The sequence below is a fragment of the Sorex araneus genome, chromosome 4 (assembly GCF_027595985.1).
Source record: "Sorex araneus isolate mSorAra2 chromosome 4, mSorAra2.pri, whole genome shotgun sequence".
Lineage (NCBI taxonomy): Eukaryota > Metazoa > Chordata > Mammalia > Eulipotyphla > Soricidae > Sorex > Sorex araneus.
This window is the reverse complement of record NC_073305.1, coordinates 27,553,516-27,574,452: the sequence shown is the minus strand read 5'-3', so window position 1 is coordinate 27,574,452 and position 20,937 is coordinate 27,553,516. Positions and strand designations below refer to the sequence as shown.

At 35.6% G+C, this 20,937-nt stretch overlaps 1 protein-coding gene across 1 annotated transcript in view; it reads right to left on the bottom strand.

Annotated features, from left to right (window-relative positions):
* Positions 1-20,937, bottom strand: part of CMC1 (C-X9-C motif containing 1) — a 49,807-nt gene that overhangs the window by 16,885 nt on the left and 11,985 nt on the right. Inside the window, exon 2 of the mRNA XM_004603841.2 lies at positions 20,611-20,700. Coding sequence (XP_004603898.2) covers positions 20,611-20,700 — 90 coding nt within the window. The remainder of the gene's footprint in view (positions 1-20,610; positions 20,701-20,937) is intronic.

Genomic DNA, 20,937 nt, shown 5'->3' with positions numbered 1-20,937 from the left:
AGCCCAAGAGGTTTCCAATGGGAAGTAAAGTAATGACCTGCTTAAAATTAAACAATACAAAATAAAACAGCAATTTGCTCCCGTATTTGTTGTAGGAAAATGACAGCAAATATCACACAGCATAGTAAAAGACTAATTGCTCAAAGGGAGCGTATATAATGAATAAGAGTACAAAGGTGAAGGGCTCACACAAGTTGCTAGAGGCAAGCACAAAATTCCAAAGACTATTCCAGTATTTTCAAAGATGAAAAAGTTTCAAGGCATGTGAAACCACAATGTCTACTTTGTTTGTCCTATTAGTCTATAAAAAGCTGTGAGTACAAATGATAAATTACTTTAAACATATCTAATAACTTTATACTACTGGAATGCAAGATGACAAACTGTGTATGTACTATCAATACTATTATATTCACACAAAAAGCCATCTGAGAGAAAATCTACCAGATCAAAAACATGGTTTGTCTTTAATAAAGACACCACTACTTTAAGACATCACTAATAAGAATTTTACTTTAGCTCTATATTGTTAATGAATTTTATTAAAATAATAAAAATATTGAACATTGTACTATAAAATATTTCAAATGTAAATAAAATATTTTTAATTGGAAATTTTTTCTCATAGCAGAAGAAAAGCAGAGAAAGAGGCTCTTAGAATCCTGTTAGATTCCACAAAGAATATTTTTAATTTTAAAATAGAATGTCAACAGGGTTGATTGAAATAAATAGAAATAAATTAATGCTAAATAGTTACTAAGGAAGTTTTGTTTATGGAAATGAATAATGCAGTGTTTTACAAAGTAAATTCAAACAGCAGCTGCTTCGCTGACATTAAGCTAAAAAGACTTCTCTCAAAACATACAAACTTTAAAACTAGGGAGTCATCATATTTTTAATGTATCAAATACAAAGAAGTTATTTCCTACTGGTTTAATATAAAATAATACATAGTTACAAAAGTTATTACAATAGTAATAAGTTGAACTTAAGGAGCTTCAGCATTGTATTTTTTTATGAGAGTTATCTCTCACATTCTAGTTAAGTGAATGCATGCATAATTCTTGGCCTGATAAGTCTCCGAACAGCTGGAGGAAGAGAGGAAGAACTCAGTTTTCCAACAATCTGTTCCTAACCCACTTGGTCCTGGTTTTATTCAGATTGAAGAATGAATCTGATGATGGCTGCCTTTAATTCCGTTACAATTTTAACTGTCACCTAACCACTTGCTTCCATATTACTAAAAGCTCTCCTTCTTCGACAAGAAATGAAAACCACATTTTAAACACGTACACATTTGAAAGAAATTCTGTATACTACAAATAAAGTTAATATTTAAAAAATAATTGTAAAATTTATTCATAGGTCTTGTAAAAATGAGTTTCACTTAACATCATTTACCAGATACAGAAAACTGAAAGCTAAAATTCTAAAGAATCCTCAAAGATCCCTCTGAAATTAATATATTTTCAAACAGTACCCTGAGATAAAAGGAAAATCAAGTTTGTTACATTTTTTTAAAATAAAGTCTATTACCTATTTTAAACTTGGAAGAAAGCTTGGATAAAATGAATAAAAGAGACCTTTAGTCCTGCAAAGCTTACTCCAAAAGACGAGACAGACAAGAAACAGAACAGTGCATGTTAGAATAATACAAGTATTACAGGAAAAAAAAAAAAGACAGCAGCAAGGGAGAACACAGGATAGAAAGCGGCCTACATTTTAAGTAAGTTTTCGATAAGAAGGCCCCCATGAAGAAAAACGTGGGTAGGGGCACCTAAAGTGTGGACTTAAAATCATCATTTATATGCCAGGTGATAATACAATTATTGATTTTTTAATACCTTATGTGACAAAATAATACTGGTAAGAAAAATTAACATGAACTAACACTACAGACAATAAACACAATTTCCAGAACTATATTCTAGAACACTGTACAGATGTCCACTCCACTAAACACTGAAGAAAAAAATAATAGTGCAGCTATTGATAACAAGTAACTTACTCTTGTGGGAATCAAGATTCTTCTAAAGAAATCCATAAAATGAAAGAATGAACTAAAATTAAAAGACATAAGGAAACGTCTACTAAAAAATTTAAGCAGAACTGATCTCAAATTAAAATGAATCCAGAGAAAACATTTTTCATTAAGAGTTCTAGAGCAGTTAAGTGTAAAACTAGAACTTTCTCCTTTCAGTCTTTCTTTTTTGCCTTATTTACTCCTTACGATATCAGTAGTACAAACTAAACAGCACTACAACCTGGAAACAAAGACTGAAAAAATAAATTCAGTTAATAACCAAAATTTTATTTCTAACCTAATTTCCTGAGTGATCAGAAACACAAGTACAGGCTGATATATTGGAATGACAAATCTGAAAGTTAGATTAGGGTTAGAATGAGCTAGAGATCTAAATCTTCTGGTTTTTTTAAATCTATGTCAATGAGCACGCATACATTTCCTAAAGAGAATACATGAGAAATAAGACTTAAGGATCTGAAGTTAAAATTTTTTTTAATTTTTAAAAATGACTGAAACTGCATGAACAAATTTAAGATTTCTGGCATTATTTTCTGTTTAATTTGTTTTTGTTAGTTTTCATTAGCTTTTTAACTTTGAGTCAAAGAACCTTGTTTCTTATTTATGAAATGCAAGCACTCTATGAGTTAATTTCTGGTATTCACTAATGTTCTCATAACCGTAAGAATTCTTTATTTTACTTATTTTGTAAAGTTCTATAAAAATTTTTTCCCAGAGACCAGGAAATGGCTCAGTGGCTGAGCACTTGCCTTGCTTTAATACTTAGCACTGCACTGCCAACATATATATAAAATTACCCCAAGTTGATCTGATATCTGAAATTAGTAATAATTGATCTGTTCTCTATTATAAAAGGAAGTTTTTGAATGGTCAGTTGACACAAAACAGCGTAAGAGACAGTCACCAGAAACTGCAAACTGCACTAGTAGCCTGCATTTGGGGGAAGGGGAGGTGGAGAGATTGTGGCAAGACTCAGCATGGCATTGATTCGTAAATCCCAATTCCAGCCCCTAGAACACTATGGAGAAAGAAAAAAAGAGTTTAAAAATCCTGAGGATTCCCACTGTTCGCCCTCCTCATTCTTGAGGGAAGAAAATTGGGGGAATAAATAGAAAATCAAAAGAAAAATAAAAAGTAACCCCGAAAGAATAAAGCCTCTACCCACCTTAAAGGATCTCAGGAAGGATTAGCAAAGCGTCCTGGATTTTTTTTTTTTTCAGTGCTTCCCACTTAAGAGAGAGGATAAGTGAAAGGTAGCCCCCAACACAGAAGAGGAGAAATTCCTGAAGGGTATTTAAAAAAAACAACTGCACTGACCAGTATGCTTCTTTCTCCCCTCCCTCCTGGCTTCAGGGAAGTACACAGAACACCTCCGTCCTCACCTTGTAGCCCACAAGGGAAGACAAACATATCAGAGAAAGGTGCCAGAAGTGTTAAAGAGAATTCACCAACAATTTTTCAAAGAGCAGGGTAACACTGCAAACAGACCCTAAGGGAGAGGAAAAAAATCTTAAATGTCACACTACGTAAGAACTTAATAAAAACATAAATTCAAGAAAACTGGACTTCAGGGAACTGTTGACAAGATAGAGTGAAGAAGTAAAATAGAAATAAAACATTAATAAAATAGAAATAAACAATGAAAGTAACACTGCTAATACATAAACTAGAAATTAAAAAAAAAAGAACACACCAGTTAAAATTCAAGTGAGAGATTTCTGAGACTGATGTTAAGATAATCACTGTAAACATGAGAGGAATTTTTTTAAAAGGTTAGTGTAAACAGAACTAAAACCCAAGGTGTTAGAGGCAATCTGGTGGCCAGCAGCTGCGGAGAGGAGTCTGCAAGCTCCAGGTATCCATACTCTTGTGCAAATTCCTCTCCGGATAGATTAAACCAGAGAGGAATATTTTTGACTAGAAGTGAGAGGAGACTCACTTCTAATCAAAAATAAAGTCATATGGAAGAGATGTCACAGCTATGAGTAGGTTACAAAAGAGTTTAACATTTTGAATAAGTGATTTTGTGTTTGGTGGGACGCTGCCAAGTAGGGGAATCACTGGGTAAAAGAGGAGCCCTATTTCTAATATTACAAGAACTCTAGAGACTGAATCAGACAACATTCCCACTAGCAATAAACCCAAGTTCCTTCTTCACCAATTCCCTGCCTACTGTATTTCTTTTTTTTTTTTTTTTATAAATGCCACCCTCACTGGTATGAGAGTGGCATATCACTGTCACTTGGATTTCCTTGATAAGTGATACTGAAAAGTGACCCCATACATGTGTTCTCTCAAGTAAGTACTCATTTCGTCTTCACACCATTTTAGGGGCGGGAACACACTCAAGCAGTGCTCAGGGCTTACTCTGGTTCTGTAGTCAGGGATCACTCCTGGCAAGACTTGGTGGTGTCAGGGAGGGAGCCCAGGTTAGCTGTGAACAAGGCAAATGCATTATATGCTGTACTATTTTTTTGATCTTATTCATATATTTTGATGGGGTTACTGGTTTGTTGCTGAGCTTTGTGAGAGCTTAATATATTTTAGATACTAGTTCTGCATTTGATGTATTGTGTGCAAATATCTTCTCCCACTTGGCTTAGTGTATTTCACTTAGTTCAAGTTGCTTCATGGTGAACATGCAAAACTTTTTAATTTGATGAACTGTCATTTACTTACTTTTGTTATCTTTGCTAATGAAATCAAATCAGTGACAGTATCTTTGAGGTCCAGATCCTGGAGCACTTTGCTTACATTTTTCTCAATGTATTTTACAGATTCTAATAGGGCATAGAGGAAAAAAGAGGAGAATTTGGGGTAACATAAGGGCACTGGTAAGGGGCCTCAGACACTTGAGTGTTATATAGATGATGTAATTATGTACATTAAAATCAAAAGAATGAGCATGTGGGAGAGTGGGAGAGAGGGAGAGAAGGAAAGAGGAAGAGACGGGGTGGGAGGAGGAGGAGGAAGAAAAAGAAAGAAGAAAAAAGATGAAAGAAGAGGAGGAGGAAGAGGAAGAGGAGGAAGAGTGCCTGCTATAGAGAAAGGCATGAGGGTGGAGTAGGAGGGAACTGGGGACATTGGTGATGGGAAATGTACAAATGTACACTGATAAAGGGATTATGAACATAATGTGACTGAAACCCAATCATGAACAACTTTGTAACAGTATGTTACTGTGATTCAATAAAAAAATAAAATGAATAAAATAAATAAAAATTAAAAAACTGTAAGAGCTAATACTATATCGCAACAAGTGAATCACTATGAAAATAAAATAAAATGATCCAAGGGGCCAGAGAGATGTTACATTCTACATAATAAGTATTTTGCACAATGATAAATTTCAACTAGACTCAAGTAGGCATGGAGCAATGCAAAGTTGGGTCTATTTAGACCAGACAACTAACAGCCAGTGTGTTTCTAGAGAAAAGGTATTCCTACCAATCCAAAGATACCAATCAAAGGTGCTAAAAAACAAATAAACAAACAAACAAAAAAAACCCACGCTCATCATATCCAGAGATTCCCAATTTGTCCATGGCACTGTTTGGGGGTTTAAGCACAAGGGAGAGTTGACCACTTGTAAAGTGCTCTAGACGTGCTCCAGAAGTAACACTAATGAGAAAAAAGAACCCATGGATTGGTCACCAAATGATTTTTTCCCCTGGTTTTGGATTCACAGTCAAGAGTGTTCAGTGTTTATTCCTAGCTCAAGGATCACTCCTGTAAGTGTTTGAAAGACCATATGGGGTGTCAAGAGATCAAATCCAGGTCAGCCATGTGCAAGGCAAACAACCTACCCACTGTGCGATGTCTACAGCCCCTTGAAAATGTGTTCAATTCTCCTGGTACAGTTGCTTTGAGTTTAAAAGAACCTCCAGCCCCAAAAACAAAACAAACAAACAAACAAAAAAAACCAAAAAGGATATTTAAACTGTAGGTTACAAAACTGAGATATATTCTCACTTCCTGAGCCTAACTCTGACTAGTCACACTAACTGAGAAGGAAGAAAGAGCACAGCACTCGTTTACTAAACAGATCTGCCCTTCCCCCAAAAGACATCACTGCATCATTTCTACATGTGTTATGTTAAAACTAAACCCCTAGAGGGCAACTGAGCCTCAATTTTTATTTTATTTCAAAAACTATACTCCAGGTTTTAGGCACCATCACCTTATATTAATTTTTCTTCTAGATGCAAGGGAAGTGAAAAGAGATAAAACATCAACTACCTCATTATGGAATACATATTTTATTGGTGGCCCTGCAACCCTATCAAAACTGTGCCTTAATCATAAGGTTAGAGTAGTACTTCTAACACAATATGACAATTTTGATTTTATCATCTAAAATTATTTGGTCAGGGATGATATTGAAGGAAAAGATAAAAATACAGGGAAAGTCACAAGTGGATGTATTTATTCAGTGTCTTAGTCACTGAGCCACTGAGTAAATACATGTATTCTGAAAATCATGAAGATTAATAAATTTGTGAAGTTCCTTAATAATTCCAATCATAAAAATTGACCATACGATCTACTGATATCAAAATAATAAAAGCAGTTGAGACTCTTCACCCTCAGGCATCAAAAAGTATGTTTACAGTCTCCAGTGGGATAAAAAGTTCATTTGTTAAGGCTTAAATTTTATGAGCTTAGCATTATGTTAATCTATGGAAGAAATACCAGGCAAAGAAGAGAATGACACAAAAATTCATTTGTAATTTATGCTGATATAATCTAAAATTCAGTAAATGTAAATTCCCTTCAAAGTGAATAAATTATCTTTACTCTTCTATGATCGTCTATCTGGAAGTCATTCATAATGAAAAAGGAAATCACCTACGTTCAAGAAACCACTAGGTTCAGTTCAAAAACTAAGAGTGACACCATGTTTTTGGAAAGATGGTAATTCTACTCAGGGGTCTGGAATCAGTACCTGCTTTAGATTATAATGCTAGTCCTTTACCTAATCTTTTACCATTTTTTTTTTAAAATTAAGACCTAATCTTTTAAAGACACTGGAAAAGTAAAAGATTGCTCATTTCTTAAATTTTATTCAAGACTTGATTTTTTTAATCAAAATCACAGACTAAGGAATGTAAGTGTACAGCTGAAGTATGGAAATAATTTTTTAATAAGCACACAGTCAAATTTACAAAGTGAAGTAGATGGAAGCTGAACAATACCAGGGAAATCTCAAAGAAAAATAAGTCCTTATAAGGCTAACACAATATGACATTTCTGATACTGGATAGTAGAAATAAAGTAAGATTTCAAGTGATAAGAATTCAGAGCTATATTTTCAATTCGGTCATCGTTAAAGCTGGTTAAAACCAGGTTAGGAACAATGTCAAATGATTCTTTAAAACCTCAAGGAAGCAGACTTTTTTACACATGTATTTTATTTTTATTTCTTTATTTCTTTTGGTTTGGGGCCACACCAGGCTGTGCTCAGGGCTTACTCTGGCTCTGCACAGGGATCACTCCGGGCAGGAATGGCCAGATGGGGTACTGAGGACTGAATTCAACTTGGATTCATAAATGCAAGCGCCCTACCCCATTGTATTATCTCTCCAGACCTATTCATGTTATTTTTATTTATTTATTTATTTATTTATTTACTTATTTTTTAATTAGTGAATCATCATGAGAGTACAGTTACAGATTTACACATTTTCGTGCTTGTGTTTCCCTCATACTATGTTCGAGAACCCATCCCTCCACCAGTGTCCATCGAGAACCCATCCCTCCACCAGTGTCCATCGAGAACCCATCCCTCCACCACCAATGAACCCAGTATCCCTCCCACCCCCCAATCCCATCCCCCCACCACCCCACCCTGCCTGTGGCAGGGTATTTCCTTTTGTTCTCTCTCTCCTTTTGGGTGTTGTGGTTCGAAAAAGGGTTTAGTCTCTAGTCTACTTTCAGCACGTATCTCCCTTCCCACTCGAGATCTCCTATCACATTTTACTTGGTGTTCCCTTCTCTATCTGAGCTGCCATTTCCCCCAGCATGTGAGCCCGGCTTCCAAGCCATGGAGCCAAACTCCTGATACTAATTTCTACTATTCTTGGGTGTTAGTCTCCTACTCTGTTATTTTATATTCCACAGATGAGTACAATCTTTCTATGTCTGCCTCTCTCTTTATGACTCATTTCACTTAGCATGATACTTTCCATGTTGATCTACTTATATGCAAAATTTATGACTTCATCTTTTAACAGCTGCATAGTATTCCATTGTACAAATGTACCAAAGTTTCGTTAACCAGTCATCTGTTCTCGGGCACTGGGGTTTTTTCCAGATTCTGGCTACTGTAAACAGTGCTGCGATGAAAATATAAGTGCAGATGTCATTTCTACTATACTTTTTTGCTTCTCCAGGATATATTCTCAGCAGTGGTATTGCTGAGTCAAATGGGAGCTCAATTTCTAATTTTTTGAGAAGCGTCCATATTGTTTTCCAAAAGGGCTGAACCAGTCGGCATTCCCACCAGCAGTGTAGGAGGATCCCTTTCTCCCCACACCCTCGCCAACAGCGGTTGCTTTTGTTCTTTTGGATGTGTGCCAGTCTCTGTGGTGTGAGGTGGTATCTCACTGTTGTTTTGATCTGCATCTCCCTGATGATTAGTGATGAAGAACATTTTTTCATGTGCCTTTTGGCCTACTTATGCTATTTTTAAAGATAAGGAAATGGGAATTAGATGACAATGCAGAGTAAAAACTACTGGTTTTGGTTGGGTGGATAAAAGCAGCCTGATAATGTGAATTTACAGGTTATGCATGTAAAAGTCAACTGTCATTTAACTATTTAGCCATTCTTAGACCAAAGGATTTTCTTTTGTTGTGTGGGGGGGGAGGGGGAGTTCGGGTGATTCAGAATGGCGTCGGCTGGGCATGGAGAAACTGAGGTGCTAGCTGCACAATTGGACACAGAGCTGTGGCAGCAGTGCGTGCAGTGGCTTATCCACTGTGGAATGGTGACCTGGGACTCAGCGCAGGTGTTCGACCTGGCACAGGCCCTTCTCAATAGGGTCCTGCTCTGCCAGCTGCTCAACAACTTCTGGGCACACTCCATCAATCTCAAGGAGATCAACCTGAGGCCGAAGATATCCCAGGTGCTGCCAGGAGACACAGGCAGGTGCGTGTTTGTCAGTGTGCAGATCGTTATAACATGCCAGTCGACCAAAAGCTTATATTCAGTAGACTAGGAACACCTGTAAAGGTGATTAGACGCCGCCCCAAAAGCCTCTGTCCCTCTCGGAGAGCCCAGCAAGCTACCGAGAATATCCCGCCCACACGGCAGAGGCTGGCAAGCCACCCATGGCATACTCGATATGCCAAAAACAGTAACAACGACAGTTCTCATTCCCCTGATCCTGAAAGAGCCCCCAATATGCCATCGGGCTACACTAGCACGCGACAGGGATGAATGGAGACATTACTGGCGCCCACTTGAACATATCAAACAGGATGAGTGACAATGACAGTGTGTGTGGAGGGGGGGTCCTTAAAATATTAGATTTAAAAATCTGAGAAATCAATTTCTCTGCAATAGATGAAATAATAAATGCCTAAGGACACGTGTAAGAACAACAAAAAAGGCTATCAGAATGAACTCTGTAGAAATTCTCTGTTGCAGCTGATACTCACCCTCACATAGCAGCGCCTGACACTACAGCGACCAGAAATAAGGTTGTCTCATTAGCAAACACACATCACTGCCTGTCGGTGTTCTGATCTACTGTCTCTGGTCTTAAAGAATGCAAAAAAACAAAATTTAGAAAGAAAAAGTTGTCTATTTCTCTTGTACGCCACTATATAATCTTCTTTAAATTCTATTTTATGAAGTCCTTTCCCAGAAAAGAAGAGGATAACAGAGAGAGAGCAAGGAAGGGAGGCAAGGAAAAGCAGATCCATTTATTTTTTTTTAGATGCTTCCAATTTATTTCTAGAAAACAAATCTGAACATCTGTGTCAGATTATTAAGGCATACCCAAATAAGGCTTGACTCACGTTCTTTGTTATGGTGTCTCAAACATACCAGTCCTAAGATTTACGATCCTTACTTGTGTATACAAGCCATGTTCATTCCCACTTCCAGGTTTTCTGTTCTGAGTCTAACATCTGACATGCTTGACCAGCTCCTCTCTGTACCCAAGTCAGTAGCCATACTTCAAGCTCTAGTTCTTCATCCATTTAAGTCTCACCTAACGAAATGAAAATTCAGTGACTTTTACTTCCCAAATAAGCTCAGTGCCAGTTGGATACTGAGAATATCATTCACAGGCCATATAATACAGGCTAGCAGGTCTATGAGCAGTTGATGAGATGCATTTGTATCGAATTCATCAAGTAGAAGGCAAGACTGATGATTTCCCGGTGAGTCAGAGATCCCCCACCCTTGTTCTATATTAAAATATAGTATCTTTTATAAAGTATTTGACATGATTTCATTGTATGTATGCCCTGGGCTATCTCTTGTCGATTCAACAACCGAAGTCCTAAAAGTCAGTCTCATGATTCCACTTTGTCTCTACCACACTTCTCAATGCTAAATGAGAGGCACTCAATAAGTATTCATTAATAATGAAATCAGCTCTGCAAATTGTAAAGTAAGATCAATATTATTTAATCTTTTTTGATTCTCTGAAGAAAATAACCAGTTACATTCTCATGATGGTGGTAGGGCATTGTAGTAGAGCAGAGGATTTAGTCTGTATCCAGCAATGCTCAGGGATTATCCCTGGCTCTGTGCTCAAGGATCATTCCTAGCAGTGCTCAAGGTGGTGGGAATTAAACAGGGAATGGAAATATGCAAGGCAAGCACCTCACTTGCTGAACCATCTCTCTGTCCCTTCTTTTCGGGGGGCTGGGGCAGGGAAGATGGGTCACATTTAGCAGTGCTCAGGGATCACTCCTGGTGAGCTGGGGGAACCAGATGGGTTGCCCAGGATAGAAACTGGTCCTGCTGCATGCAGGGTAAGTCCCTACCCACTTGTACTATCACTCTAGCCCTATTATTTACTTTTATGCAATAAAAAAATAATTGATAAAGGTAAAAAAAATCGTATAAAATCTTAGAAAAATAAATTTTAAAAATGACTAGTGCCCCCAACATTTAGAAATAAGTTGTCAACATGTCCTTATAGTTTTCTTTGCATATCACTTTAAATACTCATTGAATAAATATCTGTTTTCATTCTAAAACTGCTAAATAATGTATTAGCACAAAAACAGCTTATCCCTTCCTTGGGGATATTCTCAATTTGGGATTATTCTAAATAAACTGCTACTAGTATTACTGTACAAAAGTAATCTGCTGACAGGACCAGAAAAATAATACAGTGGGTAAGGTGCTTGTCTTGCATGCAGCTCACCTGAGTTCAATCCCCTGCTCCACATAGGTTCCTCCAAGCCCTTCCAAGACTAATCTCTGAGCCTACAGCCTGGAGTTAGCTGAGCATTGCTAGGTATGACATAAGGCCCAGACCTCCACCAAAATAAAGAAATCTGTTCAATAAATGTCATTTCTCTTCTCTCAGGTAGAAGTTTAGGATCATTTGGAAGGTCTGTGTTTCATGACTACTGTCAAAGTTTTCATAATGGCATTAAAAGTTCAATTATATTAATTTCATTTTCCTAAGATTTTGTTCATCTTAACACTATTTTTGTTTTTTTTAAGTAGTAACAGGAATTGAACCCAGGGCCTCATATATGCAAGCAGGCGCTCTACTACTGAACCCTACCTACAAAACTGTTCCTATTTTAAAATCTCCCCCCCCCTTATCTTTAGATTAAATAATTTTGCTGATTTACATACCTGTTCATGACTTCTGTCACTTCTATTCTGAAGTTACTATTACATAGCTTATTTGACGTTCTAGAATTTTAGTTCATTATTAAGAGTTTGAATTTCTGGTGCTGGAGCGGTGATACAGCAAGTAGGGCATTTGCCTTGCATGTGGCCGACCTGGGTTCGGTCCCCAGTATCCCATTTGGTCCCCAAGCACCACCAGGAGTAATTCCTGAGTGCAGAGCCAGGAGTAACCCCTATGTATCGCCCAGTGTGACCCAAAAAGCCAAAAAAGAAAAAAGCATTTGAATTTCTGCAACATGGTTCTCTTTTAGCTAGTCTTTGTTGATTTCTCTTGACAAGTTTTTTCATTACTCTGCACACTGAATAATTTGCATTATCTCATTAATATTATGGTATTATGTAAAAATTTTGAATTATTTCAACTTAAGCAGACCATTTTCTTCACTGAATTCAAGCCTTATCACCTCAATGTTGTATGTATATATGGCAGAGGTCAAAATTTGTTTTGGTTCTTTTAAACCCTGAGCTGCTTAAAATATGTTCCACCTGTAGTTTAGGACTGAGCTATTTATAAGCACAGAATTTGAGGTTCCTCTTCTCTGGCTAGGTTGTGATTTGTGCTATTTCCTTCCCCTAACCCCACCACACAAAATAAAAACTTCCAAAGGGCGAGCGCTGTTAAGAGCAAACCCTGTCTTTGATTCTTCAAACCAGCAACTCTGATGAGCTTTTGATTGGTGAAAGCCTCAGTTACCCTACAAAAAAAGATCACCCAGTGTGATGTCTTTCCCTCAATGTTTGAGTCCGCTTGGAGTCCTTTTGCTTTTGTTTATTCAATTAACGTTTTTAAATACCTTTTTTTAAATTTTGTTCATACTTTATATAGTGTTTTGCAGGCAGACATGTATAAGTAAACAGGCTGGAAGTCAGAGAGATAGTACAATGGTGTTTGTCATGCATGCAGCTGACCCGGGTTTGATCCCTGGCACCCCAAAAGGTCCCCTGAATTGGTCCAGGACGAGGACCCATGAATGCAGAGTCAAGAGTATGCAGAATAAGCACTGAGCACTGCCAGATGCATCCCTCACTCCCAGCCTATATAAAAAAAGTTAGTAAGTATGCCAAAATGCCATTTCCTATTAGGAATTTTTTAAATATCACATTTATAATTACATACATAAAATGGAGCAGGGCAAAATTATAACCAACAGAAATGAGTTTAATGGTTTTGTAATAAGATATAAAATTATGTCTTGAGTAATAAAGGATATGAGTAAGGATACAATATAGACTTCTGTTTAAAAGTAGGTAAATAAAGATTGTATTACTATAGAATGAATGATTCCAACTTTTTATAGCGTTATTACTGTCAATGAAAAATGAACGGCTACTAGATAGACAATATAAGCAAGGGGAGATTAGTCCAGTGGCTACAGCATATGCCTTACATGCCCCTTTCAAGGGTATGTGGCTCTGGAGGTCTCCAAAAACAGTAAGGCGTGGGCCCCCCAAAGTGAGTAAGTATGACAAACATAACGTTGAATAAAAGAAGACAGACAGAAATACAGAAACACATACTGTACCATGCCACTCAAGCTTAAAAGCAGGCAATCTATACAATTTGTAGTCAACATGATGAATGATCACTTCTTGAGAGCAAAAAAAGTGCTATCAAAGATACTGGCTACTGGTAATTTCTATTTATTGACCCAAACAGTGGTTATAGACATATGCTAATTCTGTCAACATTTATAAAGCTATTTACTTTTAAAAAGCTGCATGAACATAAACATTTTAATTTTAAAATTTATTTTAAAAAGTATTATTTCATTTTGGAGAATATGTAAACACTACATGTGGGTAAAATAATGAACTGTGAGTCACCTCCTTTTTCTCACTTTCAGATTACATTTTGGGTATACTTTTTTCTATAAAATTCAAATATTTGTTAGAATCATAAAATGTATATAATTTTATAACATTTGTTTCACTTGACATGAACAAATCCTATTTGTTAAAGATTCTTCATAAAATTAATTTTTATCACTAGTGAGTTTTATAACAAGATATAACATTATAAAAAGCAAGAAAAGTTCTAATTTTAGTAAAAGCTAATAAGCATCATTAAGGAATGTTCTGGGGCTGAAGCAATGTCACAGCAGGTAGGGTGTCTGCCTTGCACAAGGCTAACCCAGGTTCGACTCCCAGCATCCCATATGGTCCCCTAAGCACTGCCAGGAGTAATTCCTGAGTGCAGAGCCAGGAGTAACCCCTGAGCATCGCCAAGTGTGACCCAAAAAGTAAAAGAAAAAAAAAAAAAGAATGTTCCTAATTATAAGTAATAAAAAATTTAACACATCATTGCTTCTTTAATGAACAGCAGGGTTTTTAAAAGTTAATTTATTGTGCTGGGGATTGAAGTCAGGGCCTCACATGTAAGCAAGGCAAGTGTCTACCACTAAACAACATCCCTGTGTTATCACAGCTTTAATGAATAAATGGTTTGTAGTTTTTAAAATTATAGCCCCCAAAACAAACAGTACAGGAAATATTATCAGGGCTAGTTCCCCAGAAATTAATTAAAAAATAAAAAATGTTTATGCAACAGATAGAAATTAACTTTTGCATTCAGATGAAATCTCAGATAAATGACATGGTACACAACACAAAAGATATAAAATCGTAACTAGAAATAAAGTAGTAATTAGTCAGAACAAATATCAAAATCATGTAATTACCTACCAAATTTACCACTCATGACAGTTTTAATTGTCTAATGACACTTACTGATTGGTCCCATTTATAACATGGTAGGCAACTACTCTCCACTGATTAGCCATCACAGATGAACCATTATTTGCTCTGATAGTAGTAGAATAGTGTGTTATATCAGAAACAGCACTAAACTGGAAATCAAGATTCCTATCAATTGGTACATTAACAAGTCAAAATATATGAAATATATTCATGTATTCTTCATAATAAATTACCCTTAGCAGTAATAAAGTCTATTGGATACGCAAATCACTACAATAACAATTTATTCTAGAACTAAAGGGTTCATGCAAGATATTAAAAGGAAAGGGAATATAAACACCTGTTTTGAATCTATTTCTGTCCAAGATAAAAGTATATACCAAACAGACCCCCCCAAAAAAAAAACTGTTCAATTTTCAGAAAAATATTAGAAAAATGCCGGAATCATGACAACTAGATACACATCCTATCCCTTTGATATTTAAATATTAAGTGCATTCTTTAAGTGTTCATTAGTATCCAACAAGAGGTTTGAAACTTAAGATATTTATTAGATATCTCAAAGATAACATGCCCAAATCTAAACCCTGATCTTCAATCCCCAAATTAAACTGAAATACTGAACTCTGTTCACAGGGTTTTCTCACTACTGTTCACTAACTATAACTCCAGCTTTTCCTTACTCAGAACAAACATCAGTCATGCCTTTCTCTGCGCACTGTATCTTTATTATCTTGGTTGTGTTCATTCTCATCAATTCTAGCGCCGCCACCCTTCCAATCCACCATCATCTGTCACTGAATTAACACAAATCACATCCTTAAACTGGTATCCCTAATTCTGCCCTTGCCCCTTCTCCATCTATTCTTAATACAGCAATGAGTGATGCTATTAAAATGTAAATCAGACTCTCTCACCCCACTGCTCTAAGCCACGGACGTCTTTCCATTTCTCTCCAATGATTCTGCCCCTAATCATTCTGTGAACTCCACTTTCAAGACCTCCTCATTCATTCCACCCTTACTTTTTGATATTACTTGAACATGTCACTTATTGCTTTAGTCTCTGCACCACCTATTCCTTCTTTTCATATCATTTTTCTGAGATAGTCACGTGTCTTACTCATTCACCTCAAACTTTTAGAATGTTGTCCAAATGTCACTTTTTCAATACCTATAACAAACCACCAACTAAAAATTGCAGCCCTCAGCTAGATTATCGCTCAAATGGCAGACACACACCAGCAGGTGGAGACCCTAACCCTCTCCAAGCACTACATGGCCCTTGAGCACAGACAGAGTGACCCTGGAGACCTCCAGGCACTGCTGGGTAGGCCTGAGCAGCAGCACATCATAAGGCCAAGCTTTGAATCCTCAAGCCCAAGTCATAGGACTGGGCATCAGCAGGGCTGGTGCTAGCCCCGTTAAGGTCCACTTAGGTGTGGGCTCTATAAAAACTTTTTAAGTTTCCATTCTCCCCACTGTTATTATCTACCTTTATTTTTCTCCAGAGTATATCTCCACTTGTAGTAACTTTTTCTTTTTATCTTTCTCCTTCATTGAATATAAAGACTGTAAGCAGAAAGTTTTTTTTTTAACCTATATTAGTCACAAATCATATAATGGAGACTGGTATCCAGGAAATATTATTTCTGAAGTACTATGCTTCATATCACCCTAAAATTTCATTCGAATGCTTAAGGGAATCTGAAAGTTATGTTTTTTTTCTTTGTAAAAACTACACTTTTAGTCACATAAATCAGCATTTCTCAAAAACCTGATTGTAATGGCCCTAAATCTAACTTTGGGCACCCAGGATACTGGGAGGCAGGGGTGAGGGCAAGGGGAGGGGGCAGAGGGGGCAGGAAGAGGCAGTGGACTGTGCACAAGTGAAAACTGTGTGAAAAGGGGCCATGGCACTAGACTAGGAAGTGACCCTTCTTATTAAATGTCACTCATGCAATTAATTGGAAAAGCAAAAAAATATTTGGGAGTTATTATAAAACAAAGCACTTTGGTTCCTCGTCCTCTTATGGCAGTTGGAAGAGAAGTTTGAGGGGTGGGGCAGGGGGTAGTATTTGGGTCACAAACCAAGTGGCAATGATCAGATCTGGACTCTTGGCTCTGTGCTTAGGGATCACTCTGGTGGTGCTTGAGGGGAGGAGCTGAACCAGCGCCTATTGCATACAAGGCAAGAGCCTTAACACTTATACTATCTCTCCATGTAATATTTTAACAATAATGTTAAACAAAATTTTTGGAATTATTAACATAAAAAATTTAAATCATTAAATCACAGAGTTAATTAAGCACATGGAACTAGCTACAGAGTAGAAACCTACTTCCAAATGGAAAACCATTTTCCTGAAACACAAGTTTAATAATTTCCATATTTAAAAATGCAATAATTCCATCATGACACCTGATGGAAAGGGATTGCTGTTTTGGTTACAAGGAAGCTGGAAGAATGAAACAAGGCAACAAAGAGATTATACATTCTAGAATTTCCCTTCAAGTCTATTTTCATTGCACTCAGGGTACACCGTTTAATGTCTATCAACATGCTTTGGTAATTTATTTTGGTGGCTATATATGTCATTGATAACATGAATGGCAAAAGAAGAAAAATCTAAAGCAGTATTTTCTGTTCAATTATTTAGTCACTTTTCTTTGATTAATACAAAATTCATAAATTTTTAAAAATCTATATAATAATAAAATCAGGCTTATAAACTCTAAGCCAAGTCACTGTTACTCATCAAATCCAAGTAAATTTGAGAAATAGTTATGAGCACTACTTTTCTTTCCAATGAGAAACAACATGTATCTATTTTGTAAAGGCAAATATTTTTAAGTTGACACTAGTTTAATATAAAACACTAATTATAACCAAATTTAAGGCTATTCAGGCTACAATTTTTATTTTTTAAATATGAAATTAATGTGAATTCATAAAAATTCACTTTGGAATCAGAATCCAATTAAAATTAAAACAGAGAGTACTCATAAGTGAAAGTAACATTTTAAAGTACTAGAGGTGAAACACTTAAAATATTTCCAGCTACTTAAAAAAAATAATAATTTTGTTTAAACATAAGGTGAAACATGCAACTTTGACTAAATCAGTGTATTGCAAAAATGAGTGTGTGTGTGTGTGTGTGTGTGTGTGTGTGTGTGTGTTAAATGGAAGCTGGTTAAAATTTATAATGAAGAGAAAACTAGTAAGAATATAGCAACCTGGCTGAAATTGATATTCATTAGGGTACTCTTCACATCAATAGGGAGCATTTGGACTCTGTGGTCTTTATCAATGTCCCAGCTGGTAATGGTTGAAGGTTAATGCCTTACCCCATTCTGTTCAATTTTCTATCCTAATTAGCCCTCCAAATCTATAGCTGTGAGCACCAAGTGTCTGTGCTCAAAAGAAACTAATTAATGCTAGCAAATTAGATCAAGTCCAAAGATCCAACAGCCAAACTCTTAGTTAAATGCTCCTTGTTAATAGGAAGTGTAGCTGTCAATAACTGCTGTTGGTGACTATAATGAGGCATCTTTCTTTCATTGAAAGTGATTTCATTTCTCTTTGTCCCTGGAAAACCTGTTCCACTCCCTTCAGAAACCTAAGTTGCTGGCAATATGACCCAATTCTAATGATCAGCTAGGCTGAAATGACATGGAATAAAAATCAAACAGAAAAGCTTTCCTACGTGTCTCAGGCCTTTAGCAGAAAGTCAAATGACTAATCAAAATCCTCATATCTTTATCTAAGAAAGAACTATATAATTATCACATAATTCTTTTGTATAAACCTATAATTATGTAATAAAGAAAAACTTAATAAAATGTAGAACTGTCTTGACTTTAAGTTGTATCTTACTGTTCAATTTAACTGTAGTTGTTCTGCTACTGCCTAAGATTACCAAGATATGTTCTTTCATAATTCATAAGGTTAAACAGGACAATAGCAGAGAATAGTCTTATGTAAAGTAATCAATTTTTGTTTCTAAAATAGTTTTAAACCAACCAGGCCTAAAAATCAATATTTATTATCGATAACAATCCAAATATTACAAAAATTGTTAAAGAATGTACTAATAAAGACAAATGCATTTCACTCAAATGTATTTCAATTTTAAGATGTTTTCAATCTTAAGACTTTAAGTTTATTTATAAAATGCTTAACTATATTTTCATCCTAAATAACTTACCTACGGTTAAAAGGTAAATTCAAACATTTTCTTTTTACAAAGTAGTAGTAATACCACACATAATTCTTTTAATTTATACTTTCATTTTAAAAACCAAAAATTATATTTTACTGAGTCAGAAAAGGCAGTTCTGAAACAGAAAGCAGTATCATTCTGCATTCTCATCCACATGATGTGAGTAAAAACTCAATTGAATCTGACTTTTTTCTCTCATCCTATATATCAAGATGTGTTACAAAACAAAATAAATGCCACTTTAAAGTAAGTACAACTTTTGACTATATTGGTAATAATTACATTTCCCTAGTAATAAAGTTAACCCAACGATTTTATTTCCCATTTTAAAATTTTGTTCTCCTTAACCTAAGTCAACATATATTTTTTTAAGTTCTAGGAGGTAGGTGAAGAATTATCTCTTGAGACTAGCAGCATGACCCCTGCCCATGCCTGATGTGTTTCAACCCTGTCTGCAGTTGCCTTTGGGTTAATTTCCCCTGACACCTAGGGGTGGAGCTACAAGGAAGGCACTCTGATTAAACAATTGATTCACAGTAAAAGTGAAAGTAATATTGCAGAATATTACTAAAGTACTGACAATTTCTTAATATTTATGGATAGATTTACAGTAAACTAATTTATAGATGACAAAATTGGAATAGAGCATAGTAACTTAGTTAAGAAATGGAAATGACTATCACACAATGACAAGACTTAGAACCTACTTTCCCTTTCCCCATTAGTATGCATTTAAATGCTAGCAGAGTTCAAATACACAGACCAAGCTAGCTGACACAGCCTGGTTCCCCCATAGAAAAACCTGAAGTGGAACTCCAGTCCCCTGGGGTTAGTAGTGCTGCTCTAAGTTGCCCTAATCACTTAGTGCTGATGATAAGAAGGGGTAAAGTGCAGGACAGCCAGAAAAGAATCTACCAAAAAAAAAAAAAAAAAAAAGAGTTTATCTACTAATCTTTTAGATTGCCATTTCAAGAGGTAAATTCTTTTAAAAAGAACATAATTACAATAATATTGCTATCTGCCTTTCTAGTTATCCATCATTCAGGGCTCTTTTTACCTTTCACTTTTATTTTCACATTATTCACTATCTTGTATATTCAAAGGTCTATTTGTAGATTCATATAAAACAACTATTCATGGTAAGGAACATTCAGAACTCTTCATAAAAAAAATCATCTTACAAAGAAAATATGCATATGTCTATGGTTTGTGTATGCATTTAAATACGTATCTTCCACTTAGAAATGTATTACACAATTTTTTTTTTCACTAAATCAGTACGACCACACGTACTAGTAGGGTTCCATTAACAATTCAGTAAAATAATGACACATTATTATGACACACATAAAATAATGAAAATCACATTAGAACATATATCTATATGAATTATATTGATAGACAAAACACAGGTACATATTACATTTGGCATGTACATATCTTCATTCCCTATTAAAAAATCACATTAAAATCACCAGAATAACTTGTTTCTTCAAAATACTCATACTAAGTTTTTCTTTACATGAAACCACTTCTGGGTAAAAATTTTTACTAGTAATTTGGAGAATATTGTTAAATTGTAAATGAATTGAACACTGCCTGGAAGTTCTGAAAGCTGACATACTGGTAGCTTAGGAAAGGGGTGAGAAGTAATTCATACATATTAATTCACTGACTACTTGAATCTGAGACTAAGGATTAAATTCAACCATACTATAAAAAAATGAAATTGATCTTTATATGAATATTTGAATCTTACCTTGAACCTGTTCAGAACATCTCTCCCGGGCCTTTTCTCTCATTATTTTAGGAATCAAAACATCTTTTTCAACATGTCTAAGATGCTGATCTGAAAAAAATTTTAAATGTTTTTAACATAGTAGAAATCAAAATGAATTAGCTGTTAAGGGGGGAAGTAGGCATTCCAGGATTCAAAACAAAACCCTACACCACTGTATTACAATTTGATTCTTTAATAACCTATAAAATTAGTATTACTCTACTACTTTCACTGAAAATGATTCTAAATGTCTTATGCAATACAGAAGTAAAACAGGCAGCAGAGTCAACAACTCTCTTAAAATGT